This window comes from Panthera onca, chromosome C2 (genome assembly GCF_046562875.1).
Source record: "Panthera onca isolate mPanOnc1 chromosome C2, mPanOnc1 haplotype 2, whole genome shotgun sequence".
Classification (NCBI taxonomy): Eukaryota; Metazoa; Chordata; class Mammalia; order Carnivora; family Felidae; genus Panthera; species Panthera onca.
This window is the reverse complement of record NC_138347.1, coordinates 149,169,868-149,195,123: the sequence shown is the minus strand read 5'-3', so window position 1 is coordinate 149,195,123 and position 25,256 is coordinate 149,169,868. Positions and strand designations below refer to the sequence as shown.

Here is a 25,256-nt window from a genome sequence, read left to right as displayed (position 1 = left end):
AGCACAGAGCCTGAGGCGGGGCTCAAACCCACAAACCGCGAGATCATGACCTGAGCTGAAGTCGGATGCTTAACCGACTGAGCCACCCAGGCGCCCCTCAGCCTGGTCTTCTGAGCAGAGGAACGTGTTGCCCAGGACCCAGTAAATGGTCAACCATTGCCCCTCACGTGCTGCTTCCCCGAGCACCTGCCCTTGTGTTGGGGCTTCCTCACCTCACACAAATGGCATCCAACTCTTGGGAAGTGGAAATACCTCTTTTTCCTTGGAAAAGCTTTGAATTTGAAAGCTGTGATATGTTCCCCTTTGGCATATTATTAAATTGTCAGTCTAGATATTGAAACTAAAGCTTTTGTGCACATAAAGTCTGCTTCTCCATGGAAGTCATAAACACTCAGTTGTATAGGAAAGCCGAAATAAACCACGGACCCCAAATCAGATTAGAAACCAGAAAGAATGAAAACTTTGTCCTAATTTTTGCTTATAGCAGTAGCTCCCTGTCCCTCCGCACTGAGTGGTAAACGGGCAATGAAAACTTTTATGGCACAGGTTTGTTTATTTTAGACGTCAAGTATAAATCAGGTGATTTGCAACAGCTGCCTTAGCAGTAATCAGTGTGGCCACTTCCTGATGTCTGCCTCTGTTCTCCCTGTGTCTGAAATTGCTGTCTTGTGATCCTTGAGTACAGAACAAGGCCTGGCCAGGCTTGGCTGGGAGCCCTGTGCGGGTGTAGCAGTCACAGGGTGGGGCTGTGAGGGGTGACAAGCTGTTTGTAGCTGCCCATCCAGAGCTGGCATCGCCAGGGTCCCGGTCCGCGGTGGCATTGTTTCAGCAGAAGTGAATGGCCTCTTTTTTTTCATTTGGTAACAGGATCTTTTTCTCTGGCCGTTTGCCCAGCCGATCATCTGGCTACTTGCAAAACCCATATGCTGCCTTGCCCCCCTTCCCCAGATACCATTCTGGAACCTTCTAGTCCCCTCTCACCTCATCTCTGAACCAAAGTAAAAATTATAAATTTAGGTAGAGGGCTTTCTGTCCAAAAAATAACGGACTGTATTTTTCTTAAACGGGGTCAAATGCAATCTCTTTTCTTTGTCGAGCACAGCATCAATTACATGCGTTCACTTTTGGTAAGGAACGAAACGTCGTCCCCCCAGCAGCAAGTGCTGGAACGTGACGGGGGCATTGTCAGTGCTCGGGGATGAATGTGAGCCCCCGCCGTGTCTGTGCAGGCGTCCCAGCTCCGGCATGAGCTGTCCCCCCCTGTGTCTGTGCAGGTGTCCCAGCTCCGGCATGAGCTGTCCATGAAGGATGAGTTGCTGCAATTCTACGCCAGTGCGGCAGAGGACAGCGAGCCCGAGTCCGTGTGCTCCACCCCGTAAGTCCCTGCGGCCGGGGCACAGGCGGCTGGCTGTTGCCAGGGTCTCTGGACTTGCCTCGGCAGGGTCGCCTCGCCGGCCGTGAAGGTCAGCCAGTCCCAGCCTTCCCCAGACCGAGCATCTCCTCGTGCCTCAAACAGATTGATTGTGCTATTTCAGCGGGACATTTAGCAGTTTTGATTGATCTGGCCTGGCCATGGGCCCGGCAGGTGGGTTCTGGAACCAGAGATGCCATGGTGGGCCCCTGGGGCAGAAGGTGTGAGGCCTTCTCTGGGGGTCAGCAGAGCCTCACGTTAGGAGCACGGACTCTCGAGCCCAGCGGCCCGAGTTCAGACCTTGGCTCTGTGGTTTTACTAGCTGCGTGCTCTTGGCCAAGTTACTTAAGCACTCTGCTCGTTTCTGCATTTGTAAAATGGAGAGACTGATAGTCCTTATAGGGTTGTGAGTGTACAAGTAGAGTACTTAAAACTGTTCTAGGCACGTTAGAAGTGCGTTACAAATACTAAATAGACTTCCGGGCATCCAGAACTGTGTAGGCTTTGAGCAGTTGATCCTGCTGACTTCTGAGGCCATGTGGCAAATGCCAGTGATGGACAGAGGGTTGGGATGTGGGTCCTGAGGGTGGCGAGTCTGTGAGCCGACGGGTGCTGTTTTCCTGGGGGTCACTGTCACACCTGCATGTTTCCTGATCACTCGATGGAAGAGCCCCCCGAGGTTCCCTGGGTTTGCCAGGTTGCGGGGGACAAACGTCTCTCCCCAGAGCGAGCCCGTGCTCTCTCCCCCAGGTTGAAGAGGAATGAGTCATCCTCCAACGTGCAGAACTACTTTCATCTGGATTCTCTTCAGAAGAAGCTGAAGGACCTTGAGGAGGAGAACGTCGTGCTCCGATCCGAGGTGAAGCGCGCTCCCTGCCCCCGTCCCCGCTGGAGGGTGGTGGCCCCTTGGCCTCGTGTGGCCGGAGCCGCCGTGGCTACAGCACCATTCTCAGAGGCAACAGTCTGTGGGAGAGTCGCCTGCGCTCAGCTCCCAGCTGCACCCAGCGCTTGTCAGGCGAGCCACGTCTGTGTGCTGGCCATTGGCCTCCGGGCAGCACACGCCCATCCGGGTGGGATCCTCAGGGTGGGTGACAGTGGTGGGCCCCTCCTCCTTCAGCTAGGGCAGGGGTCCCTCGGTGGCGGGGGCAGGGGGTCTCTCCATGGTGTCCTCCAGCTCTGGCGTGGAAATTACGTGGAAGCCCAGGGTGAAAGCCTCATTTCCAGGTTGCCGCAGGTCAGATACGCTCTAAGGAAATAGCACATGAGAACTTGGAGACCTATTTCCTAGACAATTAAAAAGGTAGAGCCAAGGCCACTTGGGAACTCGTGCTTTTGAGTATTTCTGACTGGCTAGTCATTGTGCCAGACACTTTGCCTGTGTTCTTTTTTTTCAAGTTTCACTGCAAGGCTGGAAGCTCCTCGTTTACAGCCAGAAAACCGGGACCCAGGCAGCAGAGTGTTTGATTTGCTACCATGGTGCAAGATAGTGAATGACAAAGCCAGGATTTGTGAGGCTCTGTGATTCTGAACCTCCCGTTACTTCCCTTCACCCACTGCCCCTACCTGGAAACACTGAGGCATGCAAGTTTGGTACTTTTTGCCCTAATTCAGTGAGTTTATGCTCTGTGGCCAGAGGTATGGCTAGTCGAGTTAGGGCTGCAAGCCCACCTTAGCTGGCCCAGGGGTCCCTGAAACCCCTCCAGTAGGGCAGACCACCTTGAACTTGCTCACATGTTGGACAGAGCCTCATGTCTTGGCTGAACAGGGCTAATCATGAGGAAGGTGATGTTCTCTTAGACCTTAGGTCTTCTGGTCCTCATTTACTGGTGGGAAATACAAGCCCAGGGTTGCCAAAGAGGCTTGTCCAAGCTTTCTCTGCCAGCCAGTGGCCGAGCCAGGACTGCTGTTCCAGTCCTGGACACACAGCAGTTCAGCTGTCAGAATGCCCACCTAAAGCAAGAGGGAATCCGATCCCAGCCACAGATTCCATCTCAGTTCAGGAGTATAGTGTCTCCCTGGGATCTGGGGGCTCAGAGATACCTTCTTTCTACCTGGGATATTTTCCTCAAACCTTCGGATCTCTTCCCACATTTTCAGCTTGGAGCAGGTCCTCCCGAGTCCTGTCTCTTGGGTTTCTGAATGTTGGTGCTTTCCTATTGTACCTTGTTTTTACTAAGCTGAATACAATAGCTCTAACTCCAAGTCAGACCTCACAGGAAGGTGCCTCACATAAAACAAGTGTGAGCCATTCTTGTGGTCATCCTTAGAACGCCCGTGGTAGACAGAGCTGAGTCCTAGATACTGTTGGGGTCACAAAGGGGTCTGTGTCTGTGGTCTGGGACAGACGCAAACGAATAGACAGACATTGATACAAGGGTGGCTCCTGTAGCACGCATATTGCTTTGTGTGGCGCCCTCTGGTGGTACACCGTTTTCATCTCTTCGGCTTTGAACATCCGATTCCTTAACTAAGCAGGGCATTCTGATGGCCTTTCTGGATTTGAGGGTATAATGGATCACAGATGGGGAGATGGTCAAAGGCAGCATCCCAGACCCAGGTTCATCCTTGCCCTATGCCTCGGCCTTGCCCGCCCCACCAGTCCAGATGTGAATGTGGGGCCTCTGACCTGACCCTTGTCCACAGGCCTGCCAGCTAAAGACGGAGACTATCACCTACGAAGAGAAGGAACAGCAGCTGGTCAACGACTGTGTGAAGGAGCTGAGTATGTCCTGGCCCTCGTGCTCCACCCCTGCCCCCTCTTTTTATTTTCTGCATCATTGTGACTAGACGGATTTGCATCACCCTTGAGAAAGCACATCTCCCTGCCAGCTTGGGTTCAGTAACATTTTTCTGAAAACTAGAGGCACCCCTCACTCTGATTCATGAGAAATTGGGTGCTAGGTTGTCATCCATGCACTGTCTTAATTTCTCTTCTCACTGAGACGGATGTCTGATTTCGATGTTGGCTTTCCACTGGAATACTGGAGTTATATGATGCCTGAATTAAGCCCGGTTACGGAGTTCCGGCGTTAATGTGCAAACACTGGCTTCTCGTGACTGATGTGCAAAAGTTGAGGCCAGGGTTCTCTGCTTTGCAAATAAGTACTTCCCCTGTCCCCTCCATCATAAGTTTACAAGTTAAGACAAAAGGGCAAACGATATTTTGAGCTTCAGCAGAGCACTCAGTAGATGAAACACACCCTGTGTTCACATCTAGTAAAATGAGTTATGACTCTGAATATGGGTTGAAAGCACCCAGGGAATTAGACTGTGCAGGTAGCAGTTCCTTCTAGAATGGGGTGCAACAGGGGTTCCTGTTAATGATGTGGATCTGCTCATGCATGAAGGTGAGAATTTGGGCAGATGGACCTTGGTTTGGTGTGGCATCTCCTGCCTGACGCCCAAAGCCTGATTTCCTCTGGGGGGGGCAGCTGCGGTCAGGGGGGTTGGGCCCCCACGCCAGGCCCGGGAGCCACACCTGGGGGCTGCCCAGACTGAGCTGGGGCAGGAAAATGGGCACTGTTCCTCCCTCCGTGTTCTCTCCACTTCTGCCCCCCCCCCCCCCGTCTTGTAACAAAGATGCTTTTTCTTGGGCAAGCCACAAAGAGACCATTCTCTCTGGGTCTGACTCCCTCTGGTGGTTGTCATTTCTTGATTAAAGGGGATGCCAATGTGCAGATTGCCAGTATCTCAGAGGAGCTGGCCAAGAAGACTGAGGATGCTGCCCGCCAGCAAGAGGAGATCACACACCTGCTGTCCCAGATAGTTGACTTGCAGAAGAAGGCCAAAGCTGTAAGGTTTCTGTTTCTCGAGCCGGTGCAGATGGTATTTGCACCTGAAGACCGTGCCCTTTAGTCTCATAGTTTAGGATTTTGTGCTGCCCCTTTGGAGAAAAAGGCTTAGCAGATTCAATAGGACAAAGCTCGTTGTCCTGAACCGGGAGGGGATCCTGTCATCACCACTTATCTCCTAAAAAGAATCTGCACGTTAAAAGAGTTTGTGAACAAAGGTGCTGTCGATAGGGAGTTTTGGAATTTAATGTTTGAATTTTCTAGTCTAATATTTGTTCTTGCACAGCACACCCAGTGTGCTCTGTGGCAGAACAACACCCCCCTTTTTTAAATCAGTCCTGCAGCAGCAGCAGCAGCAAGAAGCAAACCCAAATACGGTTTAGTTTCCCGGCTCGGGCCCTTGCTAGAAGCAAGGCGAGGTGACGTGCGTCTGGAGAGGGGCCATGGCTGTGCTGGATGGGGGCAAGGCTGCTTTCAAAATCGTATAGAAGGAAGACGAAATTTTTACTCTGGCACAGAAGTCTCGTTGTAGAAATGTGACAGGATTGTAACAGCTCAGATAATAAGAGGAGAACAGTGAGCCGCTTCCAAGAGAAGCTGACTGGCCCCTTGGCGTGTTGCAGTATGCCGTGGAAAATGAAGAGCTGGTCCAGCACCTGGGGGCGGCCAAGGATGCCCAGCGGCAGCTCACGGCCGAGGTGAGCGGCTCTGCCTCCCTTCTCCAGGCCCGTCCCGCTTCTCAGCCTCCCCCTGCCAGGCTGGGGGTCCCTACCCGTTTTTCTTCTGAATCGAAAGTCGTCCTTCCTCGTAAATTCGTGCTCACACTGTCACCGCCACGGGGGCCGGGGAGGCTGGCGCCGCACAGCCCGCTCCCGCCGAACGTTTCCATCAGCGAAACGACACGTTGCTCGCCGCGTAAAGGCGCCTGTTGAGAGATGTGGCTGGAAACGAGGGTGTGACGATCTCTCCCGTTCGTGTCAAGATAGATGGATGCTGTTGGAAAACAAATAATTTTTTAATTTGAGTATAGTTGGCACACCCTGTTAGAGTCGTTTCGGATGTACGACGTAGTGATTGGGCATCTCTGTACATTATTCTGTTCTCTGCACAGTGTAGCCACACCTGTCCCCATATAGCACTGTTGCAGTGCCATTGACGCTGTTCCCTATGCTGTGCCTTTCATTCCCACGACTTCCGCATTCCGTAATGGGAAGCCTGTGATCTCACTTGCCCGTTGTCAGAATTTGGGAGGTTTCTGAGCCCATGAGCACCGCCCCCCCCCCCCCACCCCGCCCCGGTTGGAAGCCAAACTGAGCCTCAAGGGCTCTTTGGTGTTCGGCTTCAGGGCTCAGGGCCGCCAGTCCCTGACCCTGCACGCTTCTCTGACTTGCAGCTGCGCGAGCTGGAGGACAAGTACGCGGAGTGCATGGAGATGCTTCACGAGGCGCAGGAGGAGCTGAAGAACCTCCGGAACAAGACCATGCCCAACACCACGTCCCGGCGCTACCACTCCCTGGGCCTGTTCCCCATGGTGAGCGCCCGCTGGCTCCACGCCCCCACCTCCCACCCAGCAGGGCGCAGGGGTGCCCCCGGTAGGGAGGCGGGGTCTGGAGCATAGTCTTTGCGGGAGGCTTCTGGTCCCACAGCTTGGCTCTCGATCCGAGTCAGGGGCTTGTGTGCCCAGCTGGTGGCTCCTTGACTACGTGATTGTTTCTTTCCCATCCCTCTGACTCCGTCGTGTTTCCTCCTCTTCTCCTTGACCGGTAAATTTCGTAGGAACCTCAGATATTTGGAAGATGTTATTCATACATTATTATTTTTCTGACCTTGTTAGAGTATGAGCTATTTTGGCCTCACCGTGCATTCCAGAATTCTTAAATTGCCCATACAGTCCTGCTGGTTCTTTCTAGGCTTATATTTTTGGTAGTTTTTTGTAATGTTTATTTTTGAGAGAGGGGGGGGGGGGAGGGAGGGAGGGAGGGAGGGAGAATGTGAGTCGGGGAGGGGCAGAGAGAAGGAGACACAGAATCCGAAGCAGGCTCCAGGCTCTGAGCTGTCAGTACCAAGCCCGACGCAGGGTTCGAACTCACGAACCGCGAGATCGTGACCTGAGCCGAAGTCGGGCACTTAACCGACAGAGCCATCCAGGCGCCCCTGTTTCTAGGCTTATTAATCGTTCTCTCGGTGGTTTTCAGTATCTGTGATCTGAAAAAAATCTCTCTCCCCACTGTAGGAGCTGCTTTTACATTCCTACAAAATGATTCTCCCTCAGTCTTATTTCTTAACTCTGGCTTGATCTCTTTTCATGTTTGGGCTTTGAGGAAACATGGTGGAAAAGCGGCTTTTCCGGGTTGGCCCCTCCCTGTTGGGGTCGGGCAGCCCAGGGCAGGCCCCCCCTCTGCCGCTCGTTTCCCTGTGATACTTGGTGGGCTTCCTCATCTTACCTTCTTCTGTCAGAGGAAAACCCCTTGAAGGTGGGGACCGTATCTTACTTGCTCCTCTTCTCCTTCCCTCTGTCGAATAGTCTGTTATCTGCACTGTGTTCACATGTTGTAGAAGTGTAGATGCTTAGCAGACACTGCGTTTGGATGGGTGGGTAAATGGACTGAAGAGCAAAGTGCTGAGAACTTTTATATTCAGGTTCTATTTCCGTGGTTTGAGGGAATACCACGGTCTCTTTGAGGAGAGGACTTTTGAGAGAAATACTCCCACATGAGATAAGAGTAGATGGCAGTTTCAGTGTTTGTGCAGCTCGGTCCCTTCCGGATTTGGCCTTTCCTTGGGGCTCTTTGCTTTCACACCCCCCCCCCCCCCCCACCGGTGCTGACTCCGGCTGCCCCCGACGCTCGTTGCCTGCCCCATGTTGCCTAAATCACGATCTCCTTTCCTTTTTGCTCATGTATATCAAAATCAGCCTAGAACGATCTCTCTCTCAGCTTGACTGAAACTTAGTGAAACCAAAACAGAAGCTGTATGACGTAGCTTTCCAAGGAGTAGATTGGCGATCCAGTGTGTCCAGGAATCCCGGTTACGGGATTTAAGAACAGGCTGTGCCCCAGATTCCTCCACCTAGAGCTGATGACAGGGAGCTCAAAGACTGTCCTACGTGGCGATGTACATTCCCTGCCTCAGTTTCCCTCCTTCCTGGCTTCCCATCTTGGCGCGGTGACCTCCGGGGGGGCATCTTATCTCCCATGCACTTGGGGTTTGCCCCACGGCATTCCCCACTCACAGGGATGGACCCGTAGTTTAAAACGAAGCCCTTACATAGCGAAGTCCAATTAAAAATCTGGATTTGGGTTTCTTCTGCGGAGATCCTCAGCTTTCATATTTGCTGAGGTAGAGCTTCTGTTTGCCTTTTTCTGTAGCTGTTGGCATAACTCGGTTTTTTGAAGATGGCTATTTTTAAAGTGCACTATGTATTAAAGGTATTTAAGGCAAGCTGAGTGGTGCCGTGCCTTGTGTTTCTGGAGCAGAACACCAGAGCTGCCTCTCTCGCTCCCAGACCCTCTTAACTGCTGAGTGGCACGGTGAGTAGCAGTTTCTGCCTGAGGAGTACATCCCCAGCTCTCTTGCCTATGGCAGGGGTTCCTAATCTAGGATCCCCACCCCGGATTCAGGGGGCCCGTGAACTTGCGGGAAGGTCATGTCTTCTATTTTCATTAATCCCTAGTCGTTTCTTTCTTACGTGAAGGTAGGCAACAAACCACAGCGATGTTGGCACCCCCGTGATTTTGTCACCAGTTGAAATCATAGCCGCTTTCATGGCACATTTCAGTTGTAAATGTCTCAAAACTCCCGTTCATGCTGAGCTCCACTTCAGAAGCCGGAGCCTGTGTGTTTCTGTTTCACCATCGTCGTTACTAACATTCTTGTAACTAGTTCAATAGATCTGGCTTCCTTTTTGTCCTCATTATTTGATTCACTTAAAAATACTATTCTAAGAAGAGGTCCATGGCCTCCCCAGACTGCCGGATGGGGTCACAACCAAGACAAGTCATAGAGCCTGTTGGTGACATCCTCCCAGCATGGCCTTGAAATTGATAGTTTAGTATCTTATCTCTCCTAATTTGTGTGAAAATATTTTCTTCATGCAGAGCTCTGAATGTAAGCTGTGTGGTGAATTATAGTATTAAGAAAAGTAGACTGGGGGCACTTAGGTTGCTCGGTGGGTTAAGCGTCTGACTTTGGCTCAGGTCATGATCTCATGGTTCGTGGGTTCGAGCTCCACGTCGGGCTCTGTGTTGACAGCTCAGAGCCTGGAGCCTGCTTTGGATATTCATTCTCTCTCTCTCTCTCTCTCTCTCTCTCACTCTCTCTCTCTCTCTCTCTCTCCCCCCCCCTCCCCCTCTCTCTCCCCCTCTCTCTCTCCCCCCCCCTCCCCCTCTCTCTCCCCCTCCCCCTCTCTCTCCCCCTCCCCCACTCATGCTCTGTCTCTCAAAGATAAACAAACATTGGGGGGAAAAAAAAGTAAAGTAAACTGGGGATGCTTGGCTGGCTCAGTAGGTTGCGTGTCAGACTCCTGATTTCAGTTCACGTCATGATCTGAAGGTCATGACATCGAGCTCTGTGTTGGGCTCCATGCTGGGCATGGGGCCTACTTGGCATTCTCTTTCTCTCCCTCTGTTCCTCCCCTGCATGTGCATTCTCTCTAAAACGAATGAATGAATGAATGAATGAATGAATGAATGAATGAATGAATAGTAAACTGGCTTTAAAAAAGTCAGTCCTGTTCACCCAGAGAAGCCTTTTACAACCTGGGTTATGTTGACTGTCAATCTGTGGGTAGTAATTACTAAATAAAATTGCCCACTTATGAATAGGAATTGAAAACAAGCCCACTAACCATTTATTGACCCAGCTTCTTGCTGACTCCTATAAGTCTCCCCACTTGGTCCCGGGTTCCAGACTGGAGCATCCCTCCCTGACTGTGGGGCTTGGAGGTGGACACCTCGGAGTCCCTTGCTCTGTCTGCTGGGAAGCCATTGGCCACAAGTGGCCATGCAAATTTAAATCCACTGAAATTAGTATGGTTCGTTCAGGTTCTCAGCCACGCTGGCCGTGTTTCAAGTGCTCAATAGCCACCTGTGGCCAGTGGCCCCTGCAGTGGACAGTGCAGAAAGCACATTCCTGTCATCCCAGGAAATGTGTTGGTTAGTACGGAGTCAGCCCTTTCCTTCAGGTTGTCCTAGGTGGTGTCCTTCTCTGAGGCCTCGGCAGGTGCTTTGCTGCACACACCTGGTCCTCCTGTTGGCATCTACCTGTGGCAGCATGTGGGATTGCTTGTTAGGCTCCAGCTGATACGGTGAGGAGTGGCAGGTGGTCAGGGAGGCAGCCTGTATTGTCGTTGAGTCTCAGGTTGGGGCCTGGCCCATCCGGAAAGTGAGAAGTTATCAGTGCCAGGCCTTCCCCCAACCCGCAAAGTTCACAACTTAGCTGGAGAGAGATCTAAGTGGACTAACTGTTCGGGGAACTCGCAGGGACTTCATGTGTTTGGTGTCTTTCTAGGGGGAGGAGTGAAGGATTACTGGTGGGAAGGACGTGTGAGCTGGCCGTTAGAGGGAGGTGGGCGATGCGTCGTTGACGGGGAGAGCTCTTCTTGCCGGGGGTGGAGGGCCATGAGAGCAGAGGCTCAGATGCCAGTGCTCACGACTCAGTCCCGTCCCCCCTAAGTTCCCCTCCACTCCTTGTGGCAGAGTCACAGCTCTGTGGTTTGGCCAAGGGAACATGGAGTTTGCTCTGAGACCCTTAGCTGCATGGGATCACAGGGCCTTTACACCCAGTGCCCACCGGGACTGCTCCATTCGGCACCTGCCGTGGGGATTGCTCAGTCAGGGTTTCCAGCAGTGATGAATGCCGTCAGCCTTGTGTCACGGTAGTTTGCAAGCTTCTGAGACCTCGGTTGACACTCCTGTGGCTAGCCAGCCGGGCGCGTCTTTTAGAGACCGAGCACTTGAACTGCTGTGCACTCATTGTGTTTTCTGGCTTTTCTCAGGACTCCTTGGCAGCAGAGATCGAGGGAACGATGCGCAAGGAGCTGCAGTTGGAAGAGCCTGAGTCTCCAGACATCGCGTACGGCCTCGGTTCTAGGCTTCCCAGAGACTGGCTCGTGCCCTGTGGTCATCAAAACTAACAACGTCTGGGTCTCAGACACCCCCCCAGTGATCACTGTGGTCCTTCCACAGATTTGGGTCCAGATTAAGGGAGACAAGAGAACACAGCCGATAATAGCCCCCAGCGACTCTTACTAGGTTTCAAAGATAGGTTATGAACTTCTAGAAAGTTGAGTAAGGAGAGAGATGTTTCTTATCTCTGTTAATTACAGACTCTGCCTTGACACCACGACTTGTTTTTATCTTTCCTTTCGGTGAAAAACACCGAAAGGTGTTTAAAGTTTAAGCTTTAAACAATTTTAATGTCTGTTAGGAAAAGAAAAATGAGATGCAGTATGAAGGCTCTTCAAGGAGTGCCCAGGCTTCCACTTCCTTCCTGGATATGTTTAGGGATATTGGCCTCTACCAACTCTCTTCCTAACGTGAGCTCTTGCTCAAGGCCTGCCCTGAGGTGTTTCTGAGGACACTGTGGATCCGATTTCATTGTGTATTTTCTGTACCCGAAGCTCACAGCTGGAACTGAAATGGGATCCCGGGAGTGACCACAGTCCCTGAGCCTCGGTGCATGTGTGAAGGCCTCTGCATCCCAGAAGGAGGTGGCCGTTGTAGCAACGTGCCTACCTTGTCTCCTTAAAAAGAAACAAATGAGCATCAAAGGGAGGTTCTGCTCTTAGAAATAGCAGTTGCTAAAAAAATATTAATCTGGTGTTTACCATCTCCTTATAGAAGTTTAAGACTAACTTCGTCTTGCTTTTTTTAAATGTATATGAATGGTCACCAGATACTCATTCCACAGATATTTCTGGAGCCCTGTTATGTGTTGAGCAGTGAACACTGCTTTCTTGGACTTTACGTTCTGGTGACCGTCATGAAAGAGGAAGAGTATCTGGGAGACAAAAGCCCTACTTTAGTATTTTTATTTGTGGGTTAAGCCTAAGGGAGAGAAAAGCAGTATCCCCTTGCTAGCATCACCTTTAGGACACAACCACGTATTTATGAGAGGCCTGAATTCAGTGGGCATTGAGTCTCTTGAGTTCCAGGCAATGCCCTCAGAAACACTGGAAGCACGGGCTGGCAGGTTGTTTGGGGGCTCACGTGGGCCAGCTGCCTTTTGGCTCCTAGATGGTAGTTTCTGGAAGGTTGGACTCCATGATCATTCCTGCATTTGTTTATTCATGGATGATGTTGTGCATTCCCCCCAGTCACCAGAGGCGAGTCTTTGAGACGGTGAGAAACATCAACCAGGTCGTCAAGCAGAGGTCTCTGACCCCGTCCCCCATGAACATCCCTGGCTCCAACCAGTCCTCAGCCGTGAACTCCCTCCTGTCCAGCTGCGTCAGCACCCCCCGGTCTAGCTTCTATGGCAGTGATGTTGGCAACGTGGTCCTGGACAACAAGACCAACAGCATCATCCTGGAAGCAGAGTCAGCTGACCTGGGGTGAGCCAGCCCAGAGTTTTTATCTGGCTGTTTTGGGGAGAGGTAGTGTGTTTAGAGTGTAAGTTCAGTCATCAGAAGAGGAAGACTGATAAAGAGTCACGGGAAGAGTCTAGAGCTTTCAGTGTTTTAATCTGGTTTAACAACACTCTGTGTTTACAGTCATTCTCGATTCTGGTATTTTCACAAGCTTAAAGAGGTACAACAGGAAGTCTGCTTCTCTGTCAGATGCTGAAGGGGAGGGTAAATGAGTATTTTTCTGTTAATCTTCACTGTTGAGCTGCAGAATGGACATTTGTTTCATGAGCCCTTTGGTAGCTTGGATGTTTAAAAGGTAGAGGAGGACTCAGTCTCTCTCTCCTGGCCAGAATCTAGTTTGCTTTGGAAGGTGGGGTCCTGGACCCCCTCAAAGGTGCTTGTCCCTGGGGTGGGGCTTCCTTAGCAGTGGGCACTTCTTTGTCCTAAAGCCCTGCAGACCCACCCCTACACACACACACACACACACACACACACACACACACACACACACGCCAGCTGTGTTGTGTACCCTTTTTACGTGATAATAAAATTGGGGGAAACTGCTTAATCAGAACAGCTCTTTTAATTCAAGAGGACAGAGAAACGCCTCTTGAACCAGTGGCCCTTCTGGTGACTAGGACCCGCATCCTGAAGAATTCTCCCTAAGGGCTCCCGAGGGAGAGGTTTATAGCAACGAGGGAGAGGTTTATAGCAACAGGAGTTCTTCTTACACTTTTTTTTTTTTTTTTTTTTTTTTTTTTTTTTTAACGCACCTTAGTGCTCTCCCTCTACCTCCCAAAACACCCACCAGAGGGAACTAGTTCTTCCGGGCAATCATTTATGCCCCCATTTTTGCCTGAATTTCAGCTGTTTGCCTCGTCCGCTTCCCTATCCATCCTGCAGCCACTCTGACCTGTCCACCCCGTGCACCTGGCAGGAAGGCCTTCCTTGCCACACGCACCTTGCACCGCGCCCGCTGCGGGGTGCCCCACGCTCAGCCCCATCTCCCTCCTTCTGCAGGAATGACGAGCGGAGCAAGAAGCCCGGGACGCCGGGCACCCCGGGCTCCCACGACCTGGAAACCGCTCTGCGGCGGCTGTCCCTCCGCCGGGAGAACTACCTCTCGGAGCGGAGGTTCTTCGAGGAGGAGCAGGAGCGGAAGCTCCGGGAGCTGGCGGAGAAGGGCGAGCTGCTCAGCGGCTCCCTCACGCCCACGGAGAGCATCATGTCCCTCGGCACCCACTCCCGCCTCTCCGAGTTCACCGGCTTCTCGGGCATGTCCTTCAGCAGCCGCTCCTACCTGCCCGAGAAACTCCAGATCGTGAAGCCGCTGGAAGGTGATCACCGGGGGCCTCGGCCCCTCGCCACCCTCCTCAGCGACCGCCTGTGGTCCCTGATCCACCACCGGCAAGCGGGCAGCCTCTGTAACACCTACTCCTTTTTCTTCCGCGACAGCCTGCCGCGCTGCTGGTTTGAGTTCCTCTGACGGCGGCGCCCGGCCGGGGCCCGGCCGGGGCAGGTGTGCGAGTGCGCACGCGGGCCGGGGCTGACCTGGCCAGCAAGGCCAAAGACAGGGAACCAACGTGCTGACGCTGGTTTCCCAGTCCTGTCTCCTTTGCATTTAGAACCTTAGAAGTAAACCTCTTTGCGGGAGGCAGAGGCCCTGCTAAGGTACTGAAAAGTTAATTAGGTCACGCCTGGGGTCTGAGAAGCACCGGGAATGAATGCTTGGACCCCCCCCCCGCCAAACGTTGGCGTCGGGGAGGGGTGCAGAGCAGCGCAGGAAGTAGTTTTTTTTCAGTAACCATGCGAAAGCGATTTGCAGTTGGTGGGCTGACACGTTTTGCTTCTGGTCTTCCAGTGAGGAGGGTGTGACTTTCTTCCTTCCGCCTCGGCGGTGTGATCCGAGCCAGCCTCCTGCGCCTCCACCTCCACCGCTGGGGGGCCAGGCAGGGGGCGGCCGCGGAGGCCGGTGAGTTCGCGCTTCCTTAAGCCTGCCTTTCCCAGGGGCAATTTACTTTTCAGTTCCAGGGACACCCCGGATGATTAAACTCACGGAGAATTTCACCTTTTTCCTTTCTTTGTCCTCCAGGCATTATAAATGTCCTCCCTTTACTTACCACCACCCTGGCAAGAGCCACCCAGTGTTGGTATTTTTCATTTTTGACTCCTTTGGTTTGGAAACCCATGTGAGTTTCAGAGGCTGTTTGAGAGGGTACTCTGTATTACATTTCTGACGCAAAGCCCAATCAGAATGTGGGTAAGGTAGTATTTATCACTTTAGACCTATATTCTTAAGGCGTGGTCTTAGACATATGCTCTTAATTGCCGCCCCTACAATTTAATATGACAGATATACTGTTGATGTACTATATGTATATCTCGGCTCTCTGCCTAAAAAGATTGGGATTCTTTTCACCCCATAATAACCCATTTCTGACCCATTGGGGGCAGTATCACCCCTGTTGAGAATGTGTGCTGTAAAATGAGGGTGTGTTTGTTAAAGACCTAAGACTTAACTGGGTCCTGGGTCGTATAGTTTTCAAAGGAAGGAAGAGGGTGGGCTGACTTTCTTTCTTCATGATTATTTTTTAATTGTATAATTTAGGGCCTTATTAGATTTCAGAAAAGGGATGGCTCATTCTTTTTTTAATTGTTTATTCAGTTGTGAGCTTGGTGATTGTTTCCTGATCCATAATTATGTCTGTTTTTCTTTCAATAAAATCTTCCATTTCTGCAATTTTACTTTCTGCCTTTCTTTTCTTTTTTTCTCCTTTGTCTCTTAAAGCTCATTGGAATTACCATCTCTATTTTGTCTGATTTCTGTATTTGACTTTGTATTTCATTAGATCATCTAAGAATATGTCTTTGGATTCATTTTCCAAGCATATTGCAGGAAGAGATTATTAAACTTTTATTTCGACAAATTCATCTTTTTTTTTTCCCTCTTTTATAATCTTGTGACTTAGCAGTATTTTTGTGTTAATAGAATAAGAGGAAATCCCATTAGATTTGCTAGGTGAGTTTCATTGATAGTACCCAGCTCACCAGGATGCTAAATCACCACCATTAAGAAGTCATATCTTATCACCATGGACTGTCATGCATTCTCATGATAGAGATCCCTGTCCTCCATTTTGTAGTTCTCTGACTTCTTAGCTGTTTAAAATACAACCAATATCTCCTTTCTTCCTTCCCTCCACAATTATTTTTTGTGTTACTATGTTTAATATGATACGATGGAGTGCTGACACAGAAGTCTGCCTGACACTGGGTTCAGCGCATCTCTGTGGCATTAGACAAGTTACCTTTTTGAGCCCTGTCCCCCTTATTTGTGAAATAAGGCTTACACCTGCCACACAAAATTGTGGTGAGGAGTCCATGTGATGTGTTTTGTATTATGCCTGGCACCTAATAGGTGCTAATTAAAACTCAGGTTCCCCACACTTGCCCCTGTTGCAGCAGCTCAGGTCTGGAGGGTGGCCTTACCAGTGTTGAGAACCCGGACCAGCACTGTGCTGGGGCCGAGTTCTTAACATCATCCGTTTCCGCTAGCCTGCTCAGAAGCCGATAGGACTCCTTTGGTCTTCGGTGGCCCAGGTAAACGTGCCTGGGGTGAGGCCCCTGGAGGTTGGCTGGGATCACAGCAGATAGCCAATCTGTGTCTCCCTTACCTATTTAATTCATCTTGCTGTCTGCTCATTGGTGTCAGCCAACATAGCTGGGCTCGGTGTTTAAGGTTAGCACTCTTGTCTCATCATCTTACCTTAGGTGTTTTAAGCAAGTGAAGAACAAACCAAACTTTCCAGACTAGAAGAGACAGCCCTGCATTAAAGAGATGAGTTGGGCAGTATTTCCCCCCGACCCCCCCGGAAATACCAAGATGGTATTTCCCCAAAAACAAGTCAGTATGTAATTAGAGGACAGCATCTACTTCTAGGCTATGCTAGACCTTGTCCAACAGGTTAGCTTTAACTTTTAAGTCCCAGGTACTCTTCTGACATAAATAGATTTGGTTTTCTTTTCCTTTGATGATACAAAAACTTGTAGTCAGAACAGTGGGATGTGGAGGGAAAGCAAACAGAAGGAAAGGTGTGGTGACTGTGTTTTCTCTGCTGTCCACACGCTCGTTTCATAGAGCTTCATCTTGGTGCCAACCGGGACAGGGAAGTTCCTCTCTTTCCCTGCCCCCCAGCCTTGTTCTCATGTGGTTGGGGAGGAGGGGTGTGATGACAGGTAGCTAATAGTACTTCTCCTTTGTGCTCTACGGATGAAGGAAGCCAGGGCCGGGGTATGGAGAATAGGAAAGAGGCAGCCGAGGCTCTGAATAAGATGCCGTTCATATTTAATTTTTGATTTGTCCTCCATCTTGTATCCAAGGCAGGACTTCAGGCAGCCAGGAGATTCGTAAGAATTCCAACATGGTGGTCCCAGGCAGTGGCAGGGGGAGTGAGGGGGAGCTAGCTGTTTTTTGCCCAGGTGTTGGACTCAGGAAACCTTTCTGGGGCCTCAGAACCAGTCAGGAACGGAAATGGTCTGTGAGCTCCACAGCCTGACGTGACTCAGATAACAGGGTTGCGAAGGCTTTCACCAACGGTCACTTTTGCAGCATGGAACACACCTGTGTGAGGACTGAAGAAGCCAGTCAGGTGTGGTGTTGACCTGATTTCTGAGAACTCACACTCAGGAGGCCTCCTCACTGCTGGCCAAGAGACGGTCTATGTGGTTAAGAGGCTGGACACTGGAGCCAGCATGGGTTTGAATCCCACCCAGATTAGCCACTTGCCAGCTTTGCAACCTCTGGCAAGTTACCTGACCTCCCTGTGCTCAGTTTCCTCATCTATAAAATGAGGACAGGGTTGTCATGATTAAGTGAGTTAATAAATGTAGACCTCCCAGGACTCCTGGCCCTTACTAAGTGCTCAGTAAAGGTTGGCTGTTCGATGTGAATGAGCTGCCCAAGACAGGGGCCAAAATCCAAGAATGATGCATATGTCAGCATAGTCTTTCCATTGCAGTCTCACTAAATTCCCTCGGCTCTGCATGTTCGGGAAAGGCAAATAACCCTGTGTCCGTCTGCAGCCTCTTGAATCCCAAGCAGCAAACCCTTCGTAGCCTCGTTTCTCTCTCGATCCCATGCCTGGGGTGGGGAGGGATGAGGGCAGTCTGTTGCACAGCTAGTTGAACAGATAGTTGATCTGTTGACTGGGACAGTTGTCCGGGCCCAGACCCCTGCCTCCCTGAGTTCCTTCCCAGTGCTTTGTAAACATCTCAGCCCCTTCCGGAAGGATGAGGGCCTTTAGCACTTCTTGACACGGTCCTTCACTTTCCAGTGTCTGTCAACTCTCTTCCCCTTCCAAAAGTAGAGGTGACGTGGCCACTCTGGACCCAAGGGTTGGTCATCCTGCGGCAAGACCAGCATGTGCGGTCCCAAACTGGAAGTCACAGGGCCTTGTTAAGACTTCTCCCCAGTGCAGCGTTTTTGCCAGGAATGTGCCCGTGCTTCCAGTGAACACATGAACAGGGGGCTCACTATGCATTATGAATGGGGGTCTCCGGGGGTGGCTGGAGAGATTCCATCGGCAGCTGTGTGTGCGTGTCTCCTGACGGGCCTTGGACAGCCACCTGGAAGTTTTACCGCCCACCACTTAGGCTTCTCGCTTAGTCTGGGTTCCTGGCTGGAGCACGGATATCCTTCTTTACACACCTGTGGACTCTGGGGGGCAGGCAGTGTGAGATTGAAAGAACCTGGCCTTTAGCACTGACCTCTGGCTATGCCACCCCTCCAGGACTTTGAAAAATTATCCAACTTCAGTGCACCTCAGTTCCCTCATCAGGGGCTTGGGAGCAGTGAGTTGAGGTAATACGTATTAAAAGAAGCTGCTGTACAGGCATGCTCCATACAGGGTAATTAAAAAAAAAAAAAAAAAATGGAGCTGTGACATCTAGGGTTCAGGATCCTGTGAGCGGGTTTCAGCATGTCTGCAAAGCCCCGACCAGTTACGCACGTTGCCGCTTGCCTGTGAGCTCCTTTTCGGGATAGTCCGTGAGCTCTCCAGGTTCTCGAAGGGTCTGAGAATTGAGACCACAGCTCCTGGCCAGGGTTTCTCAGTCTCGGCCCTGCTGACATCTGGGGCCAGGTCATTCCGGGTTGTTGTTGGGTTTGTCCTGGGCATCGTCCTGTAGCATCCCGGGCGCTACCCATGAGATGCCCTTAGCGCTCCGTCCTTCCCCCCAAGTTGTGACAAAAATGTCTCCAGATGTTAACAGATGTCCCCAGCTGAGAACCACTGCTCTAGACGTCTCTTAGCAGCTAGTGAGGGAGCAGGGATGTGATGCTCTCTTTCGTCCTATGTGCCTCTGTATGATCTCACTCCTTTTGCACTGAGGATATTTTCTATGTCGATGCAGTAGATTCAGAGTAAGTAGGTGGCCTTTCAAACTGGGACAGGCCTCAAAGTGGGTGTCTAGGGACTGTCCTGAACACGTATTGGCAGCGTGTCCACTGTTTCTCTTTTAAGTGAGTTTGGAAGTGCCCACTTACAGAGTCCTTTCAAGACTCACCGGCCGGGACTGCTTCCTGAGAAGTTCCTTCCCCGCGGTATGTTGGAGGCAGCACAGTCACGAGGCACACCACAGGGTCAGGAGCTGCCGTTGAGGGGGGTTCCCCGCATCTTGTTCACGTTCCTGGACTGATCCCCGACTCCGATGCCTGCCACCGTTTTCCCTCTCTTTTCTCTTGACTCCTGAGCTGCTGGCTCCTGGCTCCCTGGTCCCCCTTTCTGATGTGCCCCTGGAGGCCTTGGAGGGATTCTTGCCTGCCCAATAGAGGACACCCTTGGTAACTGGGTGGTTAACCAGTGGTAACTGGGAGGCACTGGTGCAGGAAGGCTCTCGCTTTCCTATGCCTGAGAACTGCTCTCAAAGTCTCTCGAGTAGAATGTTTATTTGCGTGACCCACTAATTCATCTGTAGAATGGGGACAGACACCCAGCCTCATGGGCCATCATACCTGGGCCACGCGAGGTGTAATAAATGTTCCAAAGGGGAAGGGGTTGCTCTTCAAAAGGCAAATGGATTGGCCAGAATCACAGGACATAGCAACATACCAAAGGTTTTGAGACGTTCCTCCGTAAATCTACTTGTCAACCCAGGTTTGCTAAGCATAATTGTTCTTGGAACACTTCTCTTCGTGAGCACCCGTGACACCCTCGAGGTCCTCAGGGACACACTCCGGTGTTATTACAGACCTTGCACGATGTCATCTGAGTCCCGGGGTCTGGTGTCACTAAGGAGATCTCCTCTGCTTCAGACCTCTGTACGGACTTACATGCTCGTCACTCACACCGAGTTCGTCCCTTTCCCTTTCCCTCTCCCAAACCTGCAGCCTATCAGGTTTGCTGGTCGAAAACAGAAACCCTGATAAGTAGAGAAGACTACAGTCGTGCCTACGGCTTATCTCTGTGTGCTACTCTAATTGCCTTTTGCTTTTCTCATGTTGTGGGTCCCGAGTTGACATGGTCTTACTCTGCCTCTGTCTTCCGTGTTCCCAACGGTGCGGACTTGGCATAGACTCTGTACTTGTACCCTCCCCCGCCCCCCGCCCCCTGCCCTTTTGTACTTGGTCTTGCTTATTTTTTTTCCTCTCCAGTTCCTAAGTTGATACGATGTTGGATTTGGGGACTGACAATGGGTTGACTAAAAGTTTGTCACCAGACATCCTTGCCACGCCTTATGGCTTTCATTTTACTTTGTAAAAAGCTTTGTTTCTGATTCCTTCAGTTGGTGCCCCTCCCAGGCGTGGCAAGGTGATCGCCCGCCCGTCACACGGTAGCAAGAGCCAGGGCCGCTCCCCCGGTGTCCCTGCCAGAGTTCACCCACGAGGCTCAGGGCCCGCTTGAGGGTCACGCTCCGCACTCTGAGGGTGGTGACATCCGTCAGCTCGGACTCGCATCCTAACCCTCTCTTCTGCCTTGTCCCCCCTTCTCTGCCCTTTCTCCTGCAAGGCTCCGCCACCCTTCACCACTGGCAGCAGTTGGCCCAGCCCCATCTCGGGGGCATCCTGGACCCCCGGCCCGGTGTGGTCACCAAGGGCTTCCGGACACTGGACGTTGACCTGGACGAAGTGTACTGCCTTAACGACTTTGAGGAAGACGACACAGGTGACCACATTTCCCTCCCGGGCCTAGCTACCTCCACGCCAGTTCAGCACCCAGAGACCTCAGGTGAGGGGTCCCGAGCACGCGTGACTGTCTCAGGCAGCAGAAGTTACCCACGCCGGCCTCAGGCTTTCCCAGAGGAGATGCAGGAGCCGCCCGCGGCCGAGGAGGAGGAGGAGGAGGAGGAGGGGTCTGGTGAGGGCACCGCCATGAGTCCTGTAAACCTGGCACCTTTACCAGAGGCCGATTTCTGGGCCATTCTCGCCTCTGTTCCGAGCACCATCCGTAGCGGCTCTCTGTCTGTAGCTTCCGCTCGTCTGTGTGGGTGACGATTAAAGCACTCCCATCGTGCGGGTCTGTTTTTTAACGCAAAGTCTGATGCCTCCTTTTTGTAACAAATGGGTGTAGCTCCCTGCCCGTGTTGGAGGTGCATGGCCCAGCGGGGCTCCTGACGGGGGAGCAGGAAAGGCTGCTAAAAAGGAGGGGATTGTTGCCCCCGCCCCACACATCAGCTCCCCTCTTCCTGTTGTGGGTCTCTCCCTGAGTCTGGGGCAGGGCGGGGGGCAGATTGTCGAGTCCTGCGGTGATTTCCAAACCGAGCTGAGCAGAATTGGGCATTTTAAGGGGGAAGATAGGAGCGCCGGGTCGTTCAGATGGTGAATGAGAGACCCTGTCCCTCCGCGGAGCATCGGAATAGGAAAAAGCCCAGAAGGTGTTCAGGATTTCAGACAACTGGTGGATAGAGTGGCCTTTTCACATTTCTAACTTCAATGAAGGTGTATGTGTTTTCTTTCCAGCTTACACATGTGTTCAGAGCGGATTTTTAAAAAGTGTTTTAGCAGTACTCCTTAACCCAACAAGCCCTAGGACAATGACATCTAGAGGGTCCCAGGTTGGAAGTATTTCCAGAGAGAGGACCCCAGATGAATCTGGAAAGGAGCTCTGGTTGATTACCCACCCCCTGCTGCCCCATTAAAGACCTGACCATGAGTTTGTAGATTTACACCCCAGGCGTCACTGGGATGAAACACTTTGGGCTCAGGGCCCTGGAACTACAGGGGTCATGTGGTCACCATTTGCCCCAGATTTCCTGAGACAATCCCCCCCTGCCCTGACTGCAGTGCTGAGGAGACAAGGAAGCTATCTTGTGGAGTCAGGGCAGAGACCCAGCCTATGATGAATTCAGGCAATGTTGTCATCCTCATGACATCCCGAGTCATTAGATTTGAGGAGAGGACACGCATCTTTGTGATTCATAACTTTCGTTCATGAAGGCCACAACTCCCCCCGCTGAGGTACAGGGCAGGAGCGAGCTGAGGTTCGCGATGGCACCTCCCAGGCTAAGTTTGGATGCCTGTGGCAAGGGACTTTATTTGGACCCAACTTTCCTTTTCTCTTTGACATCAACTTCAGAGGTAAAGGATTCAAAGTGAAAAGGATTGGTTTAGCACATAGGTTTATGGTTTGCTTATTTACTTTCTTAGCAGTTATCAGGTTAAGCTTGCAAGGGAATGAAAATGTTTATTACTGAATATCTTCAGAACGGGAGACCGGCGGTGGTATTGTCACTTACCTTTGTTAGCAGCACCGTTGTCCTTCCGGAAGGCAGACGGTGGTACGGGAAGCACGGCGTCTGCTGATTTATGTGACTGAAACTGTAGGAATCGTGTCAGCTGTGATGACCTCTCCCTGTAGTCCTACATGGACTAGAAAGTGAATGCTTTAAGTGTGAAGAAGCATCATTAACTGTGTCTTTAAGAAGTTACACAAAAGGAGTAAAACTTGTCAAGTCAGCTAAGAGCTTCTCATGAAGGTCAGAGGGGGAGAGGGGACCAATTATGAGGACATAAGTCCTGACCGCTTTCCTTACCCTAGACAAAGACGTATTCAATTGCTTCTTCCCTCTTTCCTCAAACCTCAGCAAATTCATCCCAGCAACTTTGAAGAGAGGCACACAAATCTATGGTTGACATTTAGAGGGATCCCAGGTTGGAAGCATGCGTTCAGAAAGAGTTCTATAGATCGCTGAAGGTAACACAGGGAAGGGCTGAGCATTTAGAGAAGGGTTCTTTGGAGCTCATTTGCTGGGTCAGAGTTGTCAAAAGCTCAGTGCTCAGAGGGGATTGGTGCAAACAGCAATTTGGCCCTTCTCTCTCTATTGGGAGTAACACGACCGTTTTGATTACTGGAATGTAAGAAGCATGTCACTCTAAATAAATCACCCCAGAGGCCCCACGTGGCACTCTGTACACAGTCTTGGAGTCACAGGTAAATAGCTAAGCTTCAGCAGGAAGGACTAGGGCATAGTCTGTCTTGGGATTTGTATCCGGGCTGGCCTGGTCCCTGCCTTGGTCTGTCCCTAATGCTTAGGGTTTCTCTTTTTTTTTTTTTTTTTAAGTTTATTTATTTATTTTGAGAGAGACAGAGACAGCACAAATGGGGGAGTGGCAGAGAGAGAGAGAGAGAGAGAAAGAGGGAGAGTGTGAATGAATGAATGAATGAACGAACCCCAAGCAGGCTTTGTGCTGCCAGCAAAGAGTTGAGTGTGGGGCTTGAACTCACAAAACTGCAAGAAGTCAGACGCTTAACCGACTGAGCCACCCAGGTGCCCTGATGGCTTAGGCTTTTCTGGTGCCAGACAGCACAGTCCCAGGAGCTGCCTCTGGGAATACTTAGTAGGGAGAAACTGAAGACGGGAAGGGTTAGCCTTTTTTCTTGCAACTATTCCTAAGGGAGGAAACTGGGGAGACTTATATATTAGGCACTTTTATCTAGAGCCTGTTAGCTCATGGAGAAAAGTTTTGAGTACGGAAAAAAAAATTAATATATTTTAATGTATTATTGTATCATTATTGGCTGATTTTTATAATCCCATGTCTTAAAAAAATGTGATTCCTTGTTGTTTGTAAATAATTTAGATGATTATAATGGATTGTTTAAAACAATTTTTTATAGTTTTACTTTTTCAGGGACATTTTATGTTATTAACTCCTTTAGAAAGTACACTTTCTCAGAAACAGTCATTATCGTGTACTGTCCATGTTGTGAATTTTAGGTGTTTATTTGTAGGGAGGAGCCCAGCACGTGAGAAAAGATTCAGATCAGAGTTTTAAAGTCATGCAGTTAAGTCGGCAGATGGTCGGGCTGTTTCGTTGAATTGTTTTGGACGCCCTGATCCTTAAAGGGGAGGGAGAAGTAGGGTGAAAGCACAGAAGAAAGGGAAGGTCCGTTTATTTTCACGCACACGAAGGCCACTCAGGTGGGGGAAATTCCCCTAGAGCAGGCTCATGCCAGTCACGGCGGCCTGTCTGGCTGTGGCCCCGCAGTGGAGTTGGGGCCGAGGTGCCAAAGTAAGCGTTGAAGGCAGAACCCACCTTTGGTCACAACAGCCCTTGAAAGTAGCCTGAAGCTGCAGCGTGGACCTCCCCCCCAGCACCCCAGGCACAGGCCAGGAATTGGCTTCTTTCGTAGCTCCCTTCCTGGACACCTAGGTCGGGGTTCTGTGGAGGAAAGGAGCCAGAGGGGAAGTGGGGCCCGCTGAGTAGTACTTCAGCGCACGCGTGGGGCAGGAGCCTGAATAAAGGCCCGCCGTCCTGTCCTTTCTGCCCCAGGACCCAGGTGGGTCCTGAGGGAGAGTGGGCCGTGGGGGCCTGATGGGTCTGGAAGGGAAGCCCGGTTCCTTCGATTCACAGACCTTCGGGTGTAGGCAAGGTCCCTTCTGTCTCCACGGAAAGACTTGATGACACGTGACCACTCTTGCTGGGAAGACTTTCCAACCCAGCCTTCGTTCTGGAGCGGTTACAGGAGTTTGGTCCTTGCGCACAGAGCAGGCGGTCTGCTCAGACCCACTGGTGTTAGGCAATTAAGGAAGGCCCGGTGCTCTTGCATCAGGATACCTATTAGACCAGAACGAAACAGGCAGCGGCTCCCAGGAGGTGGAAACATGAAGGAAGAGTGAGGTCCTTGACGCCTCCCCAAACCGCCAGCTGGAGTCAACCCTGTTTACAATTTCCTGAACAAGCCTGCGCTTCGGGAGTGCTTTCTGGACGGCAGCCTCACCTCTGAAAACCATAGGGGAGCCTTCCCGTGCTCTGGGGGGACCCACGCAGACAGACGGCTGAGCGGGGGGCTCAGGCTGCTGACACTTAGCGGAGGAGCTCCGGGGTGGGTGCTGGCGGTGGGGTGAGCTGTCCGGCTGCACCACCTCGTGGTGGGAGGGGGAAGTGCGCCCCTGAACTGGCTTGGAAGGCACTTAGCGGGGACGCTCTTGGTGCCGGTTAAGTCAGGCCAGCTGCCCACCCCCGCGGGCATCCACCACAGAAGGGAGG

General features: G+C 51.4%; 1 protein-coding gene across 16 annotated transcripts in view; it reads left to right on the top strand.

Moving 5' to 3' along the window:
• The window catches only part of TRAK1 (trafficking kinesin protein 1), a 158,282-nt gene that overhangs the window by 90,405 nt on the left and 42,621 nt on the right, over nucleotides 1-25,256 (top strand). For 8 of the 16 annotated variants that reach the window (XR_009611951.3, XR_009611949.3, XR_009611950.3 and 5 more), the window contains 10 exons: nucleotides 1,275-1,375; nucleotides 2,162-2,270; nucleotides 4,055-4,133; nucleotides 5,073-5,203; nucleotides 5,826-5,900; nucleotides 6,596-6,733; nucleotides 11,198-11,274; nucleotides 12,518-12,754; nucleotides 13,790-14,106; nucleotides 20,776-21,123. Coding sequence is in view for 13 of the 16 variants with exons in the window: in XM_060638361.3 (XP_060494344.2) it covers nucleotides 1,275-1,375; nucleotides 2,162-2,270; nucleotides 4,055-4,133; nucleotides 5,073-5,203; nucleotides 5,826-5,900; nucleotides 6,596-6,733; nucleotides 11,198-11,274; nucleotides 12,518-12,754; nucleotides 13,790-14,106; nucleotides 20,776-21,123 (1,612 nt within the window). In the remaining 3 variants the exon portion in view is untranslated. The other 8 variants (XM_060638354.3, XM_060638360.3, XM_060638358.3 and 5 more) reach the window with 4 other exon arrangements.